General features: G+C 39.8%; 1 protein-coding gene across 1 annotated transcript in view; it reads right to left on the minus strand.

The window, feature by feature from the left end:
* Nucleotides 1–22670, minus strand: part of LOC126188906 (motile sperm domain-containing protein 2-like) — a 100532-nt gene that overhangs the window by 1648 nt on the left and 76214 nt on the right. The window contains exons 8-9 of the mRNA XM_049930604.1: nucleotides 19080–19277; nucleotides 14823–14963 (exon numbers count right to left, since the gene is read on the minus strand). Coding sequence (XP_049786561.1) covers nucleotides 14823–14963; nucleotides 19080–19277 — 339 coding nt within the window. The remainder of the gene's footprint in view (nucleotides 1–14822; nucleotides 14964–19079; nucleotides 19278–22670) is intronic.

Genomic DNA, 22670 nt, shown 5'->3' on the forward strand with positions numbered 1-22670 from the left:
GTACTTTCATAAAAGCTAACTTAATTTACAGTAATAATCCTGCATATAGACTATTACAGAGCAGTAAATATATAGCTCTGAAAAGACTGAAATTGTATGTAAATAAATCCTAAACTATCATTAAAAGAATAAAGCATAAAATATTGCTGTCACACAGTAATAGCACTTTGATTAAGGAGTGAAATAGTTCATTTAAGCTTACTTTGAATAAGGCTCAAGGTTCATTAAATAAAAATAATATCCTAAAGTTAAGGCATTAATACAGTTAATAAAGTTAATACAGTATGCCTAATACTTTCAGTCAAAAGTATGTAAATAGCGGGTTTTAATTGGGTCTTACACCCTAAAAATATTTAGGTATTTGAAAATACCTAGTACAGCACTATAGTAATACAGTACTAAACTAGTACTAATATTTTGAAACTGAAAATGTAACATTACGTATGTATTGAATTCTATATTTAATATTGCTCTAAATGCCATGATTAGAGCTCGAGTGTCTTTAGAAAGGTGCAAATGTCGACCATCTGACTGTATTGCTGAATATGAAGTCGTTGGTGACTGGTTGGATATCCAATTCACCCAAAACATCTTGGTGGGCATGAAAAACAGCCAAGTTGTTCAATCGCTTCTGTTCCATTGTTGATCGGAGATATGACTTCAGACATCTAAGTGGCTAACATATTCAAGTGTAAGCGCGCAGTCTTTCAATGTCTAGGTCATTTTTTAAAAACTCAGTCAATTTTTCCAAATTTGTTTCACCTCTGTTTACTAAAAGCAAGCCACTCAGTAATGCAAGATTGCACCGTTTCACAAACTTCAATGTAAATAGCTTTGTAGTATTCCTTTGGGGTTTTGAAAGTGTGCGATGGGCTGGCTTAGTTGCTTTCATAATTCTTTGGTATACTTTGATTTCGAAGCGAAGGATCATCAACTTATAAAGGTTTTTCTTTCAAACACAATTCCAAAAAGTGTTCAAAACTATCACGTCTTCCATTCAATATACAAATCAAGCCCTCATATATTTTTTCCAGATCATCAACACTTAGATGAGGGCATTGAATTTTTTCATTGACATCCCCTACTGGGTTCATTCCAAGGCAATAAAGATGTAAAAAGAAATAAGTCTTTAAAGGCAACATTGACTCAAGGTAGCCTGCACATTTGTAACCTGCCTCTGTTTTGTCCTCTGCAGAAAATGTTTCAAAAAACTCTAGAAGTTCTTCAAAGTTTTTCAATATTCTCAAGATACTAGAAGCTCGCATAGTCCATCGAGTCAGGCAAAGGGGTCATAGACCAGCTTGGTCGTTGGCGCTCTCAGAGTGCATGCTTCTGGAAAGTCCTATCCTTTTGTTGGATTCCCTTACACTGTTTATTAAGTCCTTGGCTAAAGCCATAATATCCCTCAGATATAAGATGGTAGAGACTGCCTACAACTGCCAAGTCTAAACTGAGAGCAGTGCAGTGCACATAATGTACTTCTGGTTGAATATCCAAAACTAACTTTTTAGTCCTTTGAACTTGCCATCATAGCACTGTCCTCTTAAGTTATCCATTGACAAATCAAGACGAGCAAAAAAGTCTTAAAATACTAGACAAAGTTTGTGATTCAGTGTTGGGGGTCTCGTATAAGCCAATACCGTCTTCATTGGTGATTAAGGAATCATCTACAGCATGAATACAAAATGACACTTGTTTGTGAATCGAAGAATCTTTTGTTTCGTCAACCATAATAGAAAAATGTTCATTCTTCCTGATTGAAGCCAATACCTTTCTCAACACAGACTTTCCTAGTAGATCAATGATCTCATTTTGAATATCGTGGGACGTCTGCTTATACCCCGAATGCCCTAACTAATATTTGGACTCAGGTATGTCCTCCTCTTGGAGTTCCTACAATTTAAACAAAATTTGAGTTTACATCTTCGTGCCCTCTAATTGCTAGTCCTTGTCAGCATAGAAATTGGATGGTAGTAAAAATTGTCTCTAGAGCTAAATGGCCTTTCTTCATATCACTATCTAACTGTTCATTCGATTGGGAGGCCACACTTCGGTTAGTGATAGAATTTAGTTTCAGAACACCTTCTTTATGCATAAACGTATTTTCATGAAGATTGAATATTTACAAAGCCTTTTTTCAGTTAGAAAACTCTATGGAGGTAAATAAATCTTTTTTGGAGAAAATTTTAATAGATTTTTAGCACCTAACTTTGCAGGTTTTGCAAAAAACTTTTCAGTAGATGCTTCATATTCTGTCCACGTGTGTTTAGTCAACCAAGACTTCTGAAATGATCTTCCCTTGCCGGATTGTCCATGTTTTGGCTGTGAACGGTTCTTGCCTGAAGACGATGAAGCAATTGACGGCACAATAATTGTTGGAGGTTGACTTGCAGTATCATCAACTTCCAAGTGCACCTTTTTGGTAACAAATTTATCCATTGCAAACTTAATTCACAATACACTAAGAAGTAAACAAATAAAATATAGTCATATAAAATAGTCCACTAGACACTGAAGTCAGAACACTAAACATGCCTGCAGCATGCACTGAACAAAATTATCCACATTGAATTACTGTGACAGCAGGGTGGGCTTAATATAGCCGTGACATCATAATGCCTCGAAGCATCAAGGCGACGTGAGGCAGAGGGTTCCAGGTGCTTCTGCTCCAGTCCTTTTGATGTCGCCGCGACCGCAGCACTTTTAAGCTCTCAGGTTTTCAAATCTCATCTGGTACAGCCTCCAACAATCAGTTCCTCCTCCTCATCCAGTCTGCTAAGTCTCCCCATTGCTGAACTCTCCCCATTTCCTAAACCTCATTAGCCCTTTTCCTTCCTCCAAAAGCCTGCACATTTCATTATCCTTTATATGCAATTTCCCTGCCGCCACTTAGTAGATTTTTTTACCTATCCAATTCTATTACATATACAGATGAGGATGTTTTGTAAGTCAGTCCCAACATGGATAGTCACTTACGGTCTTGCTTCCTAGAAGTTTTGGTGCTTGGCCTGACATTACAGTTTCAAATAGAAGCAGGTTGTTCGAAGTCTAACATTTTTTTAGACCCCAGCAATACCCTCCAACACTTTTGTTAATACACAAAGGAGAGATCTTCACGAAAGTGCTCTGTTAATATAATTCTGAAACTACCTTGGGTATCCTGAGCTCTCTCTGCTGGGTGTGTATAGGTACTATCTGACTTAACTCACCCCCCTCCCCTCCTCAACAGGAGTAGATTTGAGTTGAGGTTGCTTCACTGGGACCCCACAATCCACTAGAGATACAACTGTAGGTACAGAGCCCCGCATGCCTGAACAAGCCATGTGACGGCTCTCATACCAGCAGCAGCATCAGACTACTGTGAGCCATCATAGCTACCGTATTTACTCGAATCTAAGCCGCACTTTTTTTCCGGTTTTTGTAATCCAAAAAACCGCCTGCGGCTTAGAATCGAGTGCAAAGCAAGCGGAAGTTCTGAAAAATGTTGGTAGGTGCCGCCACAACTGACTTCTGCCGTCGAATATATGTAGCATGCTTTGTAGACACAAAGATAAATACTGGCGCCAAAACCTCTGCGTCAATAAATAAATTTAAAAAAAAAGGTGGAAGACGAGCCTTTTTTCTCCGTCCCGAGTTTCGACCATTTTCATACATTATCCAACGAAGTAAATACAAATTCCGTATTGTTCATCTTCGAGTGTAGCAGAATTTCAATGTACTACGAAAATACGACTGGCAAGACTGGGATGTTTGTCAATATGGCCAACTCTACGTTCTGAATTTTTTCCTACCTGTGAGAAGAGATGGTTGCTAATAGGAACCTGATGAAATGTGAATCACATGCACTATTCTCTTCACCATAAGAATAATACGAATATAAACATTTTGCCATGTATTCTTTCGTGTTTGCTGCTATCTCATTTAAATCCTATCTGCCTAATAAACGACGAAACTAGAACGAGACAACAGCAAACGCGGAAGAATATACGTATCGTGTCATGTTTATACTCTTATTATTTTTATACCTAATAGTGATACAGTCAGAAATGAAGCACGGCAGCTGACTAGATTTTTAAATCTAAGATGACTAATTTCTGTGCAGAATTTGATGTACTAAAGAAGCGGCCGCAAAGATTTTCAAACGGAGAAAAATTTTCGCCTAACTCTCGTTCAGAACATGTTCTATCATACGCAGTCTATTATTTGGTTCTTGTTGATCATTATCAAAGAAAGCAGCAGTGTAAGTAACAACAAATAGCAGTCTCTTACCATTGTTTCGCTAATGAGACGATTCCTCACTTTTTTTTTTTTAATTGTAAGCGGCGGTAGCGCGCACAAAAGCAAGCCATGCCGCGAGCGGCGACAGGCCGTAAACACGCACTATCAGAATGCGACAAACAATGCATGACACAGTACAGTAATGCATTTTCAGCTTAGAGTGACGTAAACACCTATAACAAAGAAAACGGCACTTATCAGATCAAAGCAAAATAAGCAATCGATTCAAACCAGACGAAGCACGTGAAAAAGGAAGGGTACCCGTATAAATACTGACGGAGCGCCTGACGCATAGCAATGGCTACCTGGTAAAGCGTAACTGCTAAGCTTACGACTCGAACCGAACTACTGTAGCTGTATTGTCATTCATTCGACCTAAATTGTGTCTCATATTACAATGGACCAACTTTGTTTCGATTTGGAGGTGCGGCCTAAAACTTTTCTCTCCCCTTGAATTTCGAGTCTCAAATTTCAGGTGCCGCTTAGATTCGGAAAATTTTTTTTCTTTTATTTCCAGTCTCATTTTTCAGGTGCGGCTTAGATTCGAGTGCGGCTTAGATTCGAGTAAATACGGTACTCATAAGAAGAGACTTATTTTAAATTTCATCATCTCTCTTTAGCTTCAACTCCTCTATTTTGTGCATGTTCGTGTGGAAAGACTTTCCATGGGGTCAACAGGAGGGCCACCTCAGTTCACCTGATGAACAGGTTTCGGGCACTATCTGTGGCTGACAAGGTCCATAAGCCAGATGCACTAGCTCACCCTGTTCCAGAGGAAGCCTCTTAGCTTGCAAGGTCTGGGCATTCACAGATGGTGGGATTACCGGCAATTAAGAGCTCTAACATTAGCTGCATAATGGGGCCTTTCAGGGATATGGCTGCAAAGGTTGGGAAGGAACCTACTGTGCACTCTCTGAATACCGGGAGCAGTCATTCCAGATGTGGAATGGGTGCTCCCAGTTGCCACTGAAGAGCACGAGGTACAGTGAACTGCAGGTGGTGGCTTTGTGTTGCTACTAATGATACGAGGGTTGTTTTTTAAGTAAGGGCCTTTTTTATTTTTAAAAAAAGATACAAAAACTTTGGTAAAAAAAACATTTATTTTCTGATTCTACACTCTTTTACCTATTTTTCTACATAGTTGCCTTGTTTATTTAAGCACTTGTCATACCGTACAACTAAGGTTTTAATTCCCTCTTCAAAGAATTCGGCCGCCTGCTCAGACAGCCAAGAGTTCACGGCCGCTTTCACTTCATTGTCATCATTGAAGCGCTGCCCGCCAAGATGGTGCTTCAGGTACCGGAAAAGGTGAAAATCGCTAGGAGCAAGGTCGGGGCTGTATGGTGCATGGTCCAAAACTTCCCAGCCAAAAGAATCAATCAAATCCCAAGTCTTTTGAGAGGTGTGAGGCCTAGCGTTATCGTGCAGGAGCAAAACTCCTTTTGTCAGCATGCCACGCCTTTTGTTTTGAATTGCTCTGCGGAGCTTCTTTAGAGTTGCACAGTAGGCATCTGAGTTGATTGTCGTTCCTCGTGGCATAAAGTCCACTAGCAAAACACGGCGCCGGTCCCAGAACACAGTTGCCATAATCTTGCGTTTTGACAGTGTCTGTTTGGCTTTGACCTTGACGGGTGAAATTGTGTGTCGCCATTCCATCGGTTGTCGCTTGCTTTTGGGAGTGATATGGGATACCCATGTTTCATCTCCAGTGACAATTTGACTCAACATGTCATCCCCTTCTTCCTTGTAACGAATCAGAAAGTCCAATGAAGTGGCAAATCTCTTCCCTTTGTGGTCCTGTGAGGAGTCTGGGCACCCACCGAGAACACAGTTTCTTAAAGTTTAGGTTTTCAGACACAATTTTGTACAAAACCGATCTTGAAACTTGTGGAAATTCCAAAGAAAGGGTGGAAATTGTGAATCTTCTGTCCTCACGAATCTTTGTTTCGACTGCAGCCACCAAATCATCAGTGATCACAGAGGGCCGGCCTGAGCGTTCTTCGTCATGGACGTTTTGACGGCCATTTTTAAACTCTCTAACCCATTGACGCACTTTACCTTCACTCATTGCATTCAAGCCATAAACTTCTGTTAACTGACGAATTTCTGCAGCTGATAGGCTTCTCGCGGTCAAAAAACTTATCACTGACCGTATCTCACACGCGGCGGACGATTCAATAATCGTAAACATTATAAAGTAGCACAGTGATACATACACGTCAGCTACAGAGCTGCAACTTGCATCAGTGTGAACGGGAAGGATGCCGGCAAGTGGCACGGTGGCTTGTTGCGCGTCCGCATGAACTATGGGACTATACGCGCGAACGGCCCTTACTTAAAAAACAACCCTCGTATTTGTTGCTTTAGATCGGAAGAGATTCTCTCTGGTGTTTGATGGCTAGCTGAAGTGAAAGCCTGCCACAATCTTGCTTGTGAGATGATGACAGAGCTTAACACCTGTAGCATCATTGACAGAACCAACTGTTGTCCTACTGATACAGAGCCGAGTAGAGGGTCTGAATCAGAGGCTCAGGTGATTCTGTGGCCATGTAGGTTGCAGATTCCTGGACTTGGGCCATAGGGTGGTGGGTTTCTGGGTTCCACTAAATAGGTCAGGGGTCCACTATGCACTGGAAGTGGCTGCACTAGTAGTGGGAGCTGCGTGGAGGAAACTGGACAGTTTTTTTTTTTTTAGGTTAGAGGATCTCAGGAAAGTACAGAAAGGGCTTCAGTTTCAAATGGTGCAGGAGAAAAACAGGAAGAGGGTAGACAGAGTAATAAACCATACTTTAGTTGTAAAGTGTTGTAGCTGTTTTGGGAAAGAACCAGAGTCTCAAATCATTATAGGCTAAAGCCAGAAATAAGTTCAACCAAAAGTTTTACAAGGATCTGATCATATTCTGAAAGGAGAGATTAAATACAGGTGGTGATGGAGTATTCACTGCTGTCACAAGTAGTTTAACTTGTAGTGACATTGAAGTAGATAGTTCCTATCAGTTAGTATGGGTAGGAGTCATATCTGACAACTGGAATAAATTAATAATTGGTTCCTTTTACGAACACCCCCCCCCCCCCAAAAAAAAAAAAAAAAAAAAAAAAAAAAAAAAAAAAAAAAAAAAAAAATCAGATGATACAGTTGCTGAACAGTTAAAGAAAACTTTAGTCTCACTTCAAATAGGTACCCCACTCAAACATTTATAGTTTGTGGTGGCTTTAATCTACACTCACTGTTGTTGTTGTTGTTGTTGTTGTGGTCTTCAGTCCAGAGACTGATTTGATGCAGCTCTCCATGCTACTCTATTCTGTGCAAGCTTCTTCATCTCCCAGTACTTACTGCAGCCTACATCCTTCTGAATCTGCTTAGTGTATTCATCTCTTGGTCTCCCTCTACGATTTTTACCCTCCACTACTAAATTGGCGATCCCTTGATGCCTCAGAACATGTCCTACCAACTGATCCCTTCTTCTAGTCAAGTTGTGCCACAAACTTCTCTTCTCCCCAATTCTATTCAATACCTCCTCATTAGTTATGTGGTCTACCCATCTAATCTTCAGCATTCTTCTGTAGCACCACATTTCAAAAGCTTCTATTCTCTTCTTGCCCAAACTATTTATCGTCCATGTTTCACTTCCATACATGGCCACACTCCATACAAATACTTTCAGAAACGACTTCCTGACACTTAAATCTATACTTTATGTTAACAAATTTCTCTTCTTCAGAAACACTTTCCTGGCATTGCCAGTCTACATTTTATATCCTCTCTACTTCGACCATCATCATCATCAGTAATTTTGCTCCCCAAATAGCAAAACTCATTTACTACTTTAAGCACCTCATTTCCTAATCTAATACCCTCAGCATCACCCAATTTAGTTCGACTACTTTCCATTATCCTAATTTTGCTTTTGCTGATGTTCATCGTATATCCTCTTCCAAGACACTGTACATTCCATTCAGCTGCTCTTTCAGGTCCTTTGCTGTCTGACAGAATTACAATGTCATCGGTGAACCTCAAAGTTTTTATTTCTTCTCCATGGATTTGAATTCCTACTCCAAATTTTTCTTTAGTTTCCTTTACTGCTTGCTCTATAGACAGATTGAATAACATCGGGGAGAGGCTACAACCCTGTCTCACTCCCTTCCCAACCACTGCTTCCCTTTCATGCCCCTCGACTCACATAACTGCCATCTGGTTTCTGTACAAATTATAAAAAGCCTTTCGCTCCCTGTATTTTACCCCTGCCACCTTCAGAATTTGAAAGAGAGTATTCCAGTCAACATTGTCAAAAGCTTTCTCTAAGTCTACAAATGCTAGAAACGTTAGATTTTCCTTTTCTTAATCTACTTTCTAAGATAAGTCATAAGGTCAGTATTGCCTCACATGTTCCAACATTTCTACAGAATCCAAACAGATCTTCCCCAATGTCAGTTTCTACCAGTTTTTCCATTCTTCTGTAAGTTGGTGAAAATACATGTTTAAAGTCGGTGGTAAGCATGAAACGGTCATCTGAAATTTTATTACTGAATGCTTTTGCAGAAAATTATTTTGAATAATTAGTTCAAGAGCCCACCTGAAGTGTAAATGGTTGCAAAAACATACTTGACCTCTTTGCAACACCGAATCCTGTCTATATAGGGAGTGTCAGGGATTAGTAACCACAAGGTGGTTTTAGCTAGACTGAATACTAACATCTCAACCCACTAAAAATTCAACGTAAAATAAACATAAAAAAATAAAATAAATAAAAATTTGCACAACACCTTCTGAAGCGACAGTCCATTCCTTCCAAACTGACTATCTACGCATAGGCCAAATGTGGTTTGAATTAAAAGAAATTATATTGATGGCAGTTTAGGAAAGTATACCAAATAAATTAATAAGAAATGGTACTGATCATCCATGGTATACAAAATAGATCATAACACTGTTGCACAAGCGAAGAAAAAAAAAATACAACAAATTTAACCTAACGCAAAATCCCAAGATTGGCAAAGTTTCAAAGACATTCCAAATTATTTTGCACAAACTTTAATGTAAGATGCTGTTAATAGTTTGCACAACAATACTCACTCTCAAAATCTGACAGAAAATCCAAAGAGATTCTTGTTGTATGTGAGGTACACCACTGGCAAGATGCATTCAATACCTTCACAGTGCGATAACAATGGTGATGTTACTGATAATTTCACTAAAGCAGATTTACTAATCCAGTTGCTGAAATTCCTTCACTGACTAAATATTACAGAATTCAAATCAAGAACAACTGCCAACATGAGTAACTTACAAGCAGATCTTCCGTGTAGTTAACCAGGTTTAAACAATTAATAAAGGTAAGGCCTCTGGTCCAGATTTTATACTAGTCAGGTTCCTTTCAGAATATGTTGATATAAAAGCTCTATACCTGGCAATCATATACTACTACTCACTCAAAGGTCTGTACCTAAAGACTGAAAAGTTGCACAAGTCACTCCAATACCCAAGAAAGAAAAGAGGAGTAACTCGCTGAATTACAGACTCCTATTACTAACAAGGTTCTGCAGTAAGACTTTCGAACATATACTTGGTTGGGACATTATGAATTACCTTGAAGAAAATGATTTGACAAACATGAAACATGAATTCAAAAAATATCATTCTTATGAAACACAACTAGCTCTTTATTCTCACAAAGTGATGAGTGCTATCAATGATGGATGTCAAATTGATTCCATACCTTTAGATTTCCAGAAGCCTTTTGACACTTTCCTCACAAGCATCTCCTGATCAAATCTGCATGCTTATGGAGTATCATCTCAGATGTGTGACTGAATTCATGATTTCCTGTCAGAAATGTCACATGAAAAGTCATTGAGTGAAATAGAAGTAATCTGTGCCATTTCCCATGGAAGTGTTCTACGCCCTCTGCTGTTCCTGCTCTGCATAAAGTATCTATGAGACAATCTGAGAAGCCCTCTTAGACTGTTTGCATATGATGTTGTCATTTACCATCTTGTAGAGTCATCAGATGATCAAAACCAACTGCAAAATGATTTAGACAAAATATCTGTATGATTCAAAAGTGGCAATTGACTGTAAATAATGAGACATATGGAGTCATCCAAATGATTACTGAAAGAAATCCTTTAAATTTAGGTTACACACTAAATCACACAGGTCTAAATGCTGTAAACTGAACTGAATACTTAAGGATTACAATCACGAATAACAAATTGGAATGATCACATAGATAATGTGTGAATCAAAGACTGTGATTTTTTGGCAGAACACTTAGAAAATGTAACAGGTCTACTAAGATTGCTTGTCCATCATCTACTGAAGTACTGCTGTGCAGTGTGGGATTTACATTAGATAGGATCAACGGAGGACATCCAAAAATATCAAAGAGGAGCAACTTGTTTCATATTATCTTGAAATAGGGGACAGAGTGCCCTGGATATGATAGAGGATTGGTGTGGCAGTGCCTAAAACAAAGTTTTTTTTTTTCTGTGGCAGGACATAGTCATGAAATTCCAATCACCTATTTTCTGCTCGGAGTGTGAAAAAATTTTGTAGGTGCCCACCTGTGAGGGAGAAATGATGATCATAACAGAAAGAGAACAGAGTTCCCACAGAAAGATTTAAGTGTTTGTTTTTCCCGTATGCTGTTTGAGAATGGGAAGGTAGAGAAGCAGCTTTAAGGTGTTCCATCAACTCTCTGCAAGGAACTTAACTGTTAACAAAGAATCTACACAATATGAGCCAATTACCTCTGGCCAACAACCAATGAAAAAGTTACTTTTTATAATCTGGTTACAGATATCCTGTTTAATAATCGTTGCACCATGACTAAAATGTGTTGACAACAGAGATAACTGGTACATAGAATATTGGTTGCTCTGCTTTGTTTATATATTGGTTTTCCGTTTTAGATTAGCTGCCTACAGTACACTAGTTTCTCATGAGGTGTGTGTTACAGTACTGACACACCAATACTTCCCATGAGAAAAGGGTGTACTGTAGGCAGCTAATCTGCCTCATCAATATCTCCATGCAGCAGGGAGCCGAGGGTGACAGCAGAGGCAAAAGCATCCCAGTCAACACTGTTGAGAGCTCATCTGGGCAGGTGTCTATGGAAGTGATGCTGAGGGAGGGACAGGAAGATCGGGAAATGGTCACTACCATACATGTCATCGTGAACTCTCCAATGGATGGACTCTTCAATGGATGGATGGGAAAAGACAAGTGCTGCAGATGGATAGGTAAATGGACAAGAAAGTTCCATGCACCAACTGAATTGTGTGGGGGCACCAGAATTCAATAGGCAAAGGTAAGGTCGTGCCAGTAGGTTTTTGAGGTCCTTACCACAGCCAGTGATGATCATTACACTCACAAAGGGTTATGAGCACTGAAATCACCCAAGATTAGGAAAGGAGGGGGGAAGCTGAGAAACCTATGGAAACAATGTCTTCTAAGGCACTTTACCACTGGGAAGGAGGTAAACATTGCACATAGTAATATCCTGAAATGCCCTTATCAGAACAGTCACAGCCTCCAAAGGTGTATCAAGAGGCACAAAATCACTGTATAGAGTGCCCAGAACATACGTGCAAAATCTGCCAAACACCCTGTCATAGGTAGCATGATTCTTATTATATCCCCAGCAGCCACGAAGGGCATGGTCCGCATTGCTGAAAACCAAGTCTCTTGAAGGGCAATGCAAATGACAGAGAAAGTGCTTAAAAGATGTCTTAGTTCAGCCATGTAGTGGAAAAAACCACTACAATTCCATTGGAGAATAATATTTTCAATGTACTGAGAGGCCATGAAGGGACCAAGGAGGCAGGTCATGCCATAGGGTCACCTGCTGCCACTGGTCAAGGGGTTCTGGTGTCAATACACATAGGTTCTGGGTTCCAAAGTGTGATGCAATGGGGCCTCAGAGGGGTGAGATGGGGGTGGGGGGGGGCGAGATTGGGGGGGAGGGGGAGGGTAAGGTGAGTGAGTGAATGAGTGGGAGGGAGGGAGGGAGGGAGGGAGGGGAGGGAGGGAAGCAATGTGTTTAAAGTATTTGAAGAGTCAAGATCTGTGTCACTCTTACCAACAGTTTACCTGCTTGAACTTAGATTTTTTCCTTGTGAATGCTGAGAGTCAGAATGTTAACTCTGGCAGGACAGTGTGTATCTGGCAGTTTTTTGGGCTTTTGTTTTTATGCATGTACAGCTCGTCTTTTACTTCGAATTATTTCGCATTTCACATCAATGGTGGACTGCATCGGCTACGAACAATTTCGGATTGAGTCAAACTTTATTTTCTGAGCTTTAGGGTCTGAAATCATACATGGATCAGCAAATTTTAAGAGCTGATACAAACACTATTTATTTAAATTTTAAATTACTTAGGTTGAAATTATAGCAGCAACTAGGTCGGTCTTCACCAGTGCACTGCTGACAATTTATTAATAAAAAGTGGAAATATTAATTACTAATTGTGTTGTTGGGTGGCTTTTATATGTCTACCTATATACTCAATCTAACATATTTATTTTCTTGATCATGCATACCAGTGAGTTTAAAAAAAAATTTATTAACAGGGACAGACAGTGTCAGTGTGACAATGACCCCTAGAATTCAGACAATCTAAATGTACGAGGGCAGTTCAATAAGTAATGCAACACTTTTTTTTCTGAAAAAGGGGTTGTTTTATTCAGCATTGAAATACTCCAGGTTATTCCCCAATCTTTTAGCTACACAACACTATTTTTCAATGTAATCTCCATTCAATGCTACGGTCTTACGCCACCTTGAAATGAGGGCCTGTATGCCTGCACGGTACCATTCCACTGGTGGATGTCGGAGTCAACGTCGTACTGCATCAATAACTTCTTCATCATCCGCGTAGTGCCTCCCACGGATTGCGTCCTTCATTGGGCCAAACATATGGAAATCCGACTGTGCGAGATCGGGGCTGTAGGGTGCATGAGGAAGAACAGTCCACTGAAGCTTTGTGAGCTCCTCTCGTGTGCGAAGACTTGTGTGAGGTCTTGCGTTGTCATGAAGAAGGAGAAGTTTGTTCAGATTTTTGTGCCTACGAACACGCTGAAGTCGTTTCTTCAATTTCTGAAGAGTAGCACAATACACTTCAGAGTTGATCGTTTGACCATGGGGAAGGACATCGAACAGAATAACCCCTTCAGTGTCCCAGAAGACTGTAACCATGACTTTACCGGCTGAGGGGATGGCTTTAAACTTTTTCTTGGTAGGGGAGTGGGTGTGGCGCCACTCCATTGATTGCCGTTTTGTTTCAGGTTCGAAGTGATGAACCCATGTTTCATCGCCTGTAACAATCTTTGACAAGAAATTGTCACCCTCAGCCACATGACGAGCAAGCAATTCTGCACAGATGGTTCTCCTTTGCTCTTTATGGTGTTCGGTTAGACAACGAGGGACCCAGCGGAAACAAACCTTTGAATATCCCAACTGGTGAACAATTGTGACAGCACTACCAACAGAGATGTCAAGTTGAGCACTGAGTTGTTTGATGGTGATCCGTCGATCATCTCGAAGGAGTGTGTTCGCACGCTCCGCCATTGCAGGAGTCACAGCTGTGCACGGCCGGCCCGCACGCGGGAGATCAGACAGTCTTGCTTGACCTTGCGGCGATGATGACACACGCTTTGCCCAACGACTCACCGTGCTTTTGTCCACTGCCAGATCACCGTAGACATTCTGCAAGCGCCTATGAATATCTGAGATGCCCTGGTTTTCTGCCAAAAGAAACTCGATCACTGCCCGTTGTTTGCAACGCACATCCGTTACAGACGCCATTTTAACAGCTCCGTACAGCGCTGCCACCTGTCTGAAGTCAATGAAACTATACGAGACGAAGCGGGAATGTTTGAAGACATTCCACAAGAAATGTTCGTTTTTTTCAACCAAAATTGGCCGAGAAAAAAAATGTGTTGCATTACTTATTGAACTGCCCTCGTATTATTCAGTGGTTACATAACTTTATACTGTATCATGGCAGGAGGAAGTGAGTCCAGAATACAAATGACAAATTTGTGCAGCAGCTCACAACCAATTAATCTCAACATATTGTTAATTCTGTCAAATTAAGAATGTCGTCAATCAAAAGGTTAGTCCTGGCACTGGACTGATTTATTATGTATGTTTCTACTGACGGTGTTTCACAATCATTTTCCTCAAACTTGTAAACTGGCTTAGCAATTCACATACAAGCAGATTCGTATTTTAACAGACTCTGGACGCACATTAAACGAGCCATCTATCACATATACTAAGGAAAGGTGAAAAGATCAATCAACAGCATATGATACCCTTTAACTGAGCACGTGTTGAACCCCAAGTTTCTGTACTTAAGAAATTTGCCCAATGAGCTGTCAAGTCAAATTTTTTTCCCACATTAATAGTTTTGTTAAGTGGTATTGCTTCACTTAGCACTTCACTCTCTTGTGGAGAGAGGTCTCCGAGCTGTGGAAAGAAATCTAGGACATACATTTTATTTACTAGAAACAAAAATTACTGAAGACATAGTTACTTACACTTGATGAGAATTGTTTTACTTGCTGATCAATATCCATTGTATTTGATGTAAGTGCAGAGCCATTCCGAGCAGAGGAGTCGCTTGATGATGGAATGTGGCATTTTAATCTATGTTGACACACTGGTTTTCCTGCAGCTTGCTGTTTAAAATAAAGAGAAATATCAGTAAATGGTATCAATGTTCAATCACTCCACAGAACAGCAACCTTTAATTATTTTCCTAGCACACCTAACTGGAAAGTAATTTATTTAGACATTGCATTTTTATTGTTACATTAATGTATCTAAACTCAAGTCATATTTAACCTTTTTGCAGCTGCAGGCATACATGTATGCCCAGCAGATAGAAACGCCTGACAACTAAGGGTATACATTCTGTCAGGGCTTGGAAGCAGGTCAACATACACTATGGAACAACAACTCGCTGTAGTCCACGTTTCAACATTCCTGCTGCTCTTCTTGTGGGAAAGTTGTACAGCTTTAGCCACACCTGGTTTCTTTATGCTTTCAAGTCTACCTATTAGATGCAATTTGATATCTTAACCTACCCAAGACAAAAGACAAATCTGGCAGGAATTATCCTAATGAACTGAGGTATTAGATGTAGCAAAAGCAAACAGTGCAGCAAAGTATGTGCAGTTTCTCAGCAACACTGCCACACAGAACAGAAGATGTCCAAGTTTTGGGTATGTTCACTAGGAACAAGTCACTTTAATTCCATATATCTTTAAACATATTTGTCTGGTGCTACTGACATTTTAGTAGGTTATAAGCACATATATTGGCAGTGTAAATTTCTTGTTACACAATTTCTACTCACAAATGAAATTATTATTATTCTACAATAACTTATCAGCTCAAAGTAAACTTAAAACAGAAAGCTTTGATTAGTTCTGAAGCTCTCTTTTTGTGGTTATCATCAACTACAACCACTGTGACTGTACAGTGCGATACCGACTTTAAAACGAGTATTAATGGAGAGTAGTTCTATGTGAGCTGGAATGTGTTATCCTACAGTGGATACAGCCTGCAACAGTCACTGGCTAAGTCAGCTGCTAGCCAGCCAGGTGCACAATATCTTTGGCCCTGTTGGCTGGCCAGACAAGCGCGAAAGGGTTAATGACATCAAAATGCAGAAATGATTACATTAATCTGTGAATACACGGTTTTCTGGCGATATATACTATAATATTCTCTCAAGCTTCCAGCTGCATCATATGGTTTAAAATCCACAAGCCTCAAGTTCAGTACTCCTCCACCTTTGTCAAGTGGTGACTGTCTTTTGGTTACTGCCACCACTCTTACTATAGCCACACTGCCTTCTGCAGCACCACTGGTGCTTGCTCCAGTGCCATATAATGTAACATTTACGTTGCGTGCCCACTGCACCTGCTTCACCCTTCCAGTTGCCAGATCCCAAGCTGTGCTTAGTTGCAAGCTGCCATTTTTATAGAATGGTGTAAGCACAAATTTTTATCTCTATCGCTTCTTTTATTACGCTATCCTAGAAACTATTAGTCCATGTAATAACACATCTCTTTGAATGCAACACTATGTCCATTTTCTAGAGCATGCTCTGCTTCAAGTGTACTGAAGGTGAAAGCATCTCTTGTTCTACACAGTGCAGTTCAATAGTGCACACAGTCTGTCCAACAAAAGTGGCCATCACTGGAAGAAAAAGTTATTAAAAAATCTCCTCCCTCAGGCATCTTTACCACTTACATTGTATGGCATTCCAAAGATTCACAAGAAGAACACACTTCTACATCCCATCATGAGCACCACTTGATCACAGACTTACAGACTTGTGAAACATCTGGCCAGCATCCTTATTCCACACGTCGGTTACTGTAAGCATCACGTCAAGAATATGATGGGCTTCATCAGTCGAGTTACATGAATGAGTCTTGAAGGATGAGAGATTATGGCCAACTTCAATGTGGTATCGCTATTCACACATGTTGCCATCTAGGATTCTATACATCAGCTCTCCCAGTTATTTGGGGAACTGTTGTGAATTTATTGAAGCATAGTGTGAAGTCATCGTATTTTTTGTATAATGGAGAATATTTTAATCAGATGGACAGCATCGCAATGGGGAGCCCATCAGCTCCAGTTATAGCCAACCTGTTTATCGAGTACTTTGAGAATGTCACCCTGGACACAGATCCTGCAAAGCCTAGTTGCTTTTATCATTATGTCAACAACCTGTTCATTGCCTGGTCTCCTGAACACGAAGAGCTGGGAAAATTATTGGACCACATCAACAGTATGCATGGGAACATCAAGTTCATGGTAGAGGTAGAGACAAATGGTGCCTTGCTGTTCCTGGATGGTCACATCCACCGTAAAGCAAATGGGCATGTCAGCCGCAGTATTTACTAGAACCGCACCTCATGGAATGATTTCTGCACGTTAACAGCTATCACCATGTGCTGCAGAAATGTTCTGTTCTGAGGACCTTAGTGCATTGAGCAGAAGCCAACTCAGATGTTGAAAACCTGCACAAGGAACTGAGCCATTTACACAAAGTATACAAGGAAAATGGCTATAACACCTGCCAGATTTCACAAGTCATGTTTCCGAAAACACAAAAGCAAAAGGACCCCAGAGGAGGACTAAGAAGCTTGTGTTTTTGCCGTTCTGTAGCTTAGTAACAGCAAAGATTAGCCGGCTTCCAAAGAGAGAGAAAATCTCTTTGGTCTTCAGGGCTCCAACAAAAATTCGACAGCTCACGAGGGCCTTGCAAGACTATCTAGACCTCCAGATGCCAGATGTATATAAAATACCACCTGGGTACGGACAGTTATGAACAGACTATGCGCATTATTGAACAGCATAGTGTAGAACACGAGAGATCCTTTCATCTTTGGTACCCTGAGAACACTGCAGTAGTAGAGCATGCTCTACGAAACGGACATCGTATTGCATTTGAAGAGAGATCTGTTATTACATGGACCGACAGTTTGTGGGGTAGGGTAATAAAAGAAGTGACAGAGATAAAAATTTGTGATAACACCCTCAATAAAGACAGTGGTCTTTAGTTAAGCATGGTTTGGGACCCGGCCACTGGAAGGTCGAAGTAGGCGCTCAACAAAAAAATTACCTTATATAGTGCAGGAGTGAGTACCACTGACTTCATAGGAGGTTGAGCAGCTATAGAAGGACAGTAGCAGCAACCGGAAGACAATGGCAGGGGAGTAGTCAGCTGAAAGCTCACAAATTTTAAACTAGTTGACGTGGCTGTAAAGTCTAGAGAAATGCATCGCTACATTAATCTGTGTGTTAGCTTCCAATTCCAGACCATCTGCACCTCACAAGTACTCATGTTTAATGCACATTCAAATGTCTTTCAGTTCAGTATGATGTGAGCAAAACCACTTTCTTCAAGTAACTTACCGGAATGCACCTGATTGGCATCATGGGCAACTGCCAGTATTTTGACAGGTGCACACTGTCATTTTCAAGGCAAAACTGCACCAAGTAAATGCTGTGCAAGTGCAGAAGTTATCAACAGTGAAAATTACTAAACAATGAGCAAGGTAGCTACCTCACCCATTGTACACTAAAAGCACAAACAGGAACTCTGATTGTCTTCCTGTATATTTAGTTGCATTTGATGATGACCAGGTTGATATTGAAAGCTCTTGTAGTGAGAAGAGAACATAATTTAAAGATTAAAAACTACTTTCTGCACATGTGTGTTTTCTGGAACAACGAGCTAATTTATATTGTTAAAGATTCTGGCTAATAATGTTAACTTTGGGCATTGGTCATCTTTGGATGGTGGTGACACTAGTGTTTACAAAAAGAAAGAGAGAGAGAGAGAGAGAGAGAGAGAGAGAGAGAGAGAGAGAGAGAGAGAGAGAGAGAGAGAGAGTGAGAGTGTGTGCGAGTGATAGCGCAAGTGAGTGAGTGATCCTACCGAAATTGCTCCACAAACCGAGGTTTGAAATTCCCTTGCACAGCAGTTACCTGCTGTAGTTTTGCCTTGGAAATGACAGGGTGTTCCCTGTCAAAATATTGACATTTGATGACAATGTCCCCTGGCTGCATTCCTTTAAGTTATACGAGAATGTAAAGACTGGGAGAAACTCAGGCCTGAAGAACACTATCATTGCTATATTAATATTTACATGCATGTTTATTTAATGTAATGTACAAAATTTCATGTGGATAACTTAAATGTAACTTTTTTTCATAACCTTTTATAAAATAACTGGATTGCTCAATTGCTCCTATATAGCAAAACATACCCTCCACAGATCAGCCAATTCTGTTGGACTCATGTTACCAGACTCAACCGGCAGACTCATAATAAGGAATTTCTCTCTTGACAATCCTTGTGCTTGGTAACCAGGCTGTAATGTGATACTGATGGACACAGAAGCAGAAGGCATCAAAGTACCAGTACTTGGTCGTACTCTGAACTTTTCAGGTGATGTAGTTTTTACCTGAAATTTTAAAAAATGAGAAAATTATTTGCACAGCCAAAATCTCTATCAACATGAACTAGTTATGAAAAGGATAGCTGCTACTCACCATATGGTCTAGATGCTGACTCGCAGATAGGCACAACAAAAAGACTGTGCGATTCAGCATCTCTGCTATATGGTGAGCAGCAATTATCCTTTTCATAATATTGTTACATTCCATCCTGGATTTTCCATTGTTTAATATATATTAGCTCATTGTTCCAGAAAACACACATGTGCAAAAATTGGTTTTTTATCTTTAAATTATGGTCTCTTCTCACCACAAAAGCTTTCAACATCAGCCCTGTTATTATCAAACATAACTTAATATACAGCAAGGCAAGTTGAAATACCTGTTTGTGCTTCGACCAAACTTAATACAAAATAACACTCTTTTAGTCACTGGCACATGCCATTCTCCATCAGAAGCTACTCAATCAAAGCAACAGTCCTTCATTAACTCTCAGAGAAGTAACCTATGTGGCGAGAGCATATCGCTATGGCTGATAGGGAAAGTACTTTAACGAGACGTGTAGGTAAGACATTGCCATAAACACACACATATTTGAAGACCAAATATTGGACAGAAACTAGGTCATCAGTACAACAAGGCTGTCAAGAATTGTCTACATTGACTTGTCATCACACACTCAAAGACACCAGTCATTTTATGACTGGTACTCATTTTCAAGAAACCTCAGTGAAGCTGAGTCAAGAGGGTGGTAAGATATTTAATTTTCTGATAGAGCTCCATATGCCCATCTCAATGCATCACATTGGAGATAATATAAAAACCAAAGAGCCATTTGTTGAACAAAAGAATCTGCCAGGTGCAAGGAGGACTCCCAAAAATCTTTGGATCCCTGGGACTGACATCTCGTCAGTACCAATGTTGATAGCAGGCAAAAGTGGTTAAGATTCTCGATTCCCAGAGTGGATGATCATCCGTCTATGTACATAATTACGTTTGCTAAGAACCCTAAGGGCATGAGTCCTACTCGCACCTGGCCAATTTTTTGACAAATTCATGCAGGAGGCAGGCTATTAATAATAATAATAATAATAATAATAATAATAATAATAATAATAATAATAATACAATCACTATTTCTCCAGTCAGGCTGACTGGGTCTCAGTGGTAGAAGTCAAACATCAAGCAAGGAACAAATTTATTGCTCATTTGACATGTTTCTGAATTTATACAACTTCAGTTTTCCAGGAGTGATTACTGCATATAGATATGGCATTTCACATACAACTTTAAACATCATATGTAGCTGCAGTAATTGCTCCTAGATATCCATGGCAGATAAATTCTGAAATGTGTCATATGAGCAATAAAGACATTCTTGCCTGAAGTTTGACTTTCACCACTGCAACCTAGTCAACTTAAATGCAGAACTACTGATTGTTTGAATTTCAAGTTTGACATCTGACAACAAATGACAAAGGAATTTTTTTCACGTGATGTAATTACATATTAACTACTTTCAGATTTTTTCCTTTACTTGTACCGTGAAACCTTGCTTCTTGCCAAATTTCATGATTTTAGTTCAATGGAAGTGCCCTATAGGTTTTGATGAGCGAGTTTGAAAATATCAAAATATACGACAAATGGCCATCTTGACTTAACAAGCTTCAATTTGTTAAACCACCAAAGAACCATAGACCTCAGTATGGGACACAAATTTCAACTTGACATAACTACCCATTGCTAAGGAAAAGGATTTTTAACAGTTGGACAGGCAGACAACAAAGCGATCCTATAAGGTGAAGTTGAGGCTTTTTTGTCTCAAGGAAATTTTAATTCCCTCAGATCAATAGATCTGTTTCACTGATTGAGGCACAGAACCATAATAACAAAAATAAGGAATCTTTAAGATACCACTGACAATGAGATCATTACAAAGAGGTTGGAAAAGTTAAAGTAAATTAGCTGTGTCTTTTTCAAAGACTCCCACCCCAAACCCCATGTTTTTTTCAAAGACTCCCACCCCAAACCCCAAGTACTCACCCTCAGCAATTTACAGAAACAACAGAAGCTAAATCTGTATGGTAAACAAGAATTTGAACCCCCCTCCTCGAATTTAAGTCCAGGGCCTTAACTACTTCATTTTGTATCATTTGTTGTGAGGTTCCAAACACTGCACGTGTATCAGCAGCTGTCACTCACTGGAAGGCGATGATACTCTACAAGGTCGGTGCTTAAATACAGACAAATGAAACTCTTTTTTAAAAAGGCAAATTTATTAAAACAAAATATAAATGAAAATTCTTTTACATATAAGTGGTGGTATCTTTCAAGATTAACATTAACTGATGTAACCCCCTTCTGCTGCAATGACTGCGTCCAATCTTTTCCTGAAGCGATCGCACACACTCTTTAAAACAGCACTGTCCATATTCGCAAATGTTGCTTTGATAGTGGTGTGTAGAGATATAACTTTAGGGTGCCTCGTTTTATTGGTAACTCTTTCGAGTAGGCCCCAAACATGGTAGTCAAGGGGGTTCAAGTACAGGATATTCGGGGCAAGAATTCCTTTGACTAGAACATTTCAATGTTATCCGAGAGCCAGTTTTGGACTAAACAGCTCGTGTGAAGTCCTCCTCTGCCATCTGATGCGTTGTTTGCTCGCTGACATTCAATAATGATGGCAATTTCCTCAGCAATTACCACGGGCCCTCCAAAATCAGCGCCTGAGACTTTTCAACAACTGCCACAGTTCGTGACACGCATTTCCTCAAATGAGGTTTCCTTGCTAGATTATCAGAACCTTCCCCAGTAGATCTCAGGTACCCAAAGAATGTAACGATTTCATTGCACAAATGCCCAGTGCAAAGTCTTTTGATAATCGCCGCTCTTTGATTGTACTCCGCACTTGTCCATAACATCTCAGTCATTTTGACGCTCTGACTGTTTACTAGATGCCTATGGGTTTCAAGAATGCCAATTGCAACCTTTGGTGGAACTACGATATGACAGGAAATTCGAACTGAAATTTGTCCAGATTTAAGTGCCGCACCATGTAGAAAAAACTGAAGAAGAATTTAAAAAGGCAACTGGCGTGTTTTTAGCTCAAATGTGCTACAACATAATAAAGATAACATTTTAAATTCTGAAAATATTTTTAATTTTGAAGTAAACTTCAACAAAACCAGAAGAAGCAGAATTTCTTGTGAACAAGAATATTGTCTGAAGTTTGGAATTAGGAGAAAATTACAGAATGGTTCCTAATTTTAAAGATGCCATGACTATTAAAATGAAAGTTATTTAAGTCTATACTTCCACTTCATGCCATTCAGATAAGGTCACTGGGTGTTTGTGAGAGTATTCATAAAATCCATGAAGTGGGTAAAAATTTGCATCAAACT

Source organism: Schistocerca cancellata, chromosome 5 (genome assembly GCF_023864275.1).
Source record: "Schistocerca cancellata isolate TAMUIC-IGC-003103 chromosome 5, iqSchCanc2.1, whole genome shotgun sequence".
Taxonomy (NCBI): Eukaryota; Metazoa; Arthropoda; class Insecta; order Orthoptera; family Acrididae; genus Schistocerca; species Schistocerca cancellata.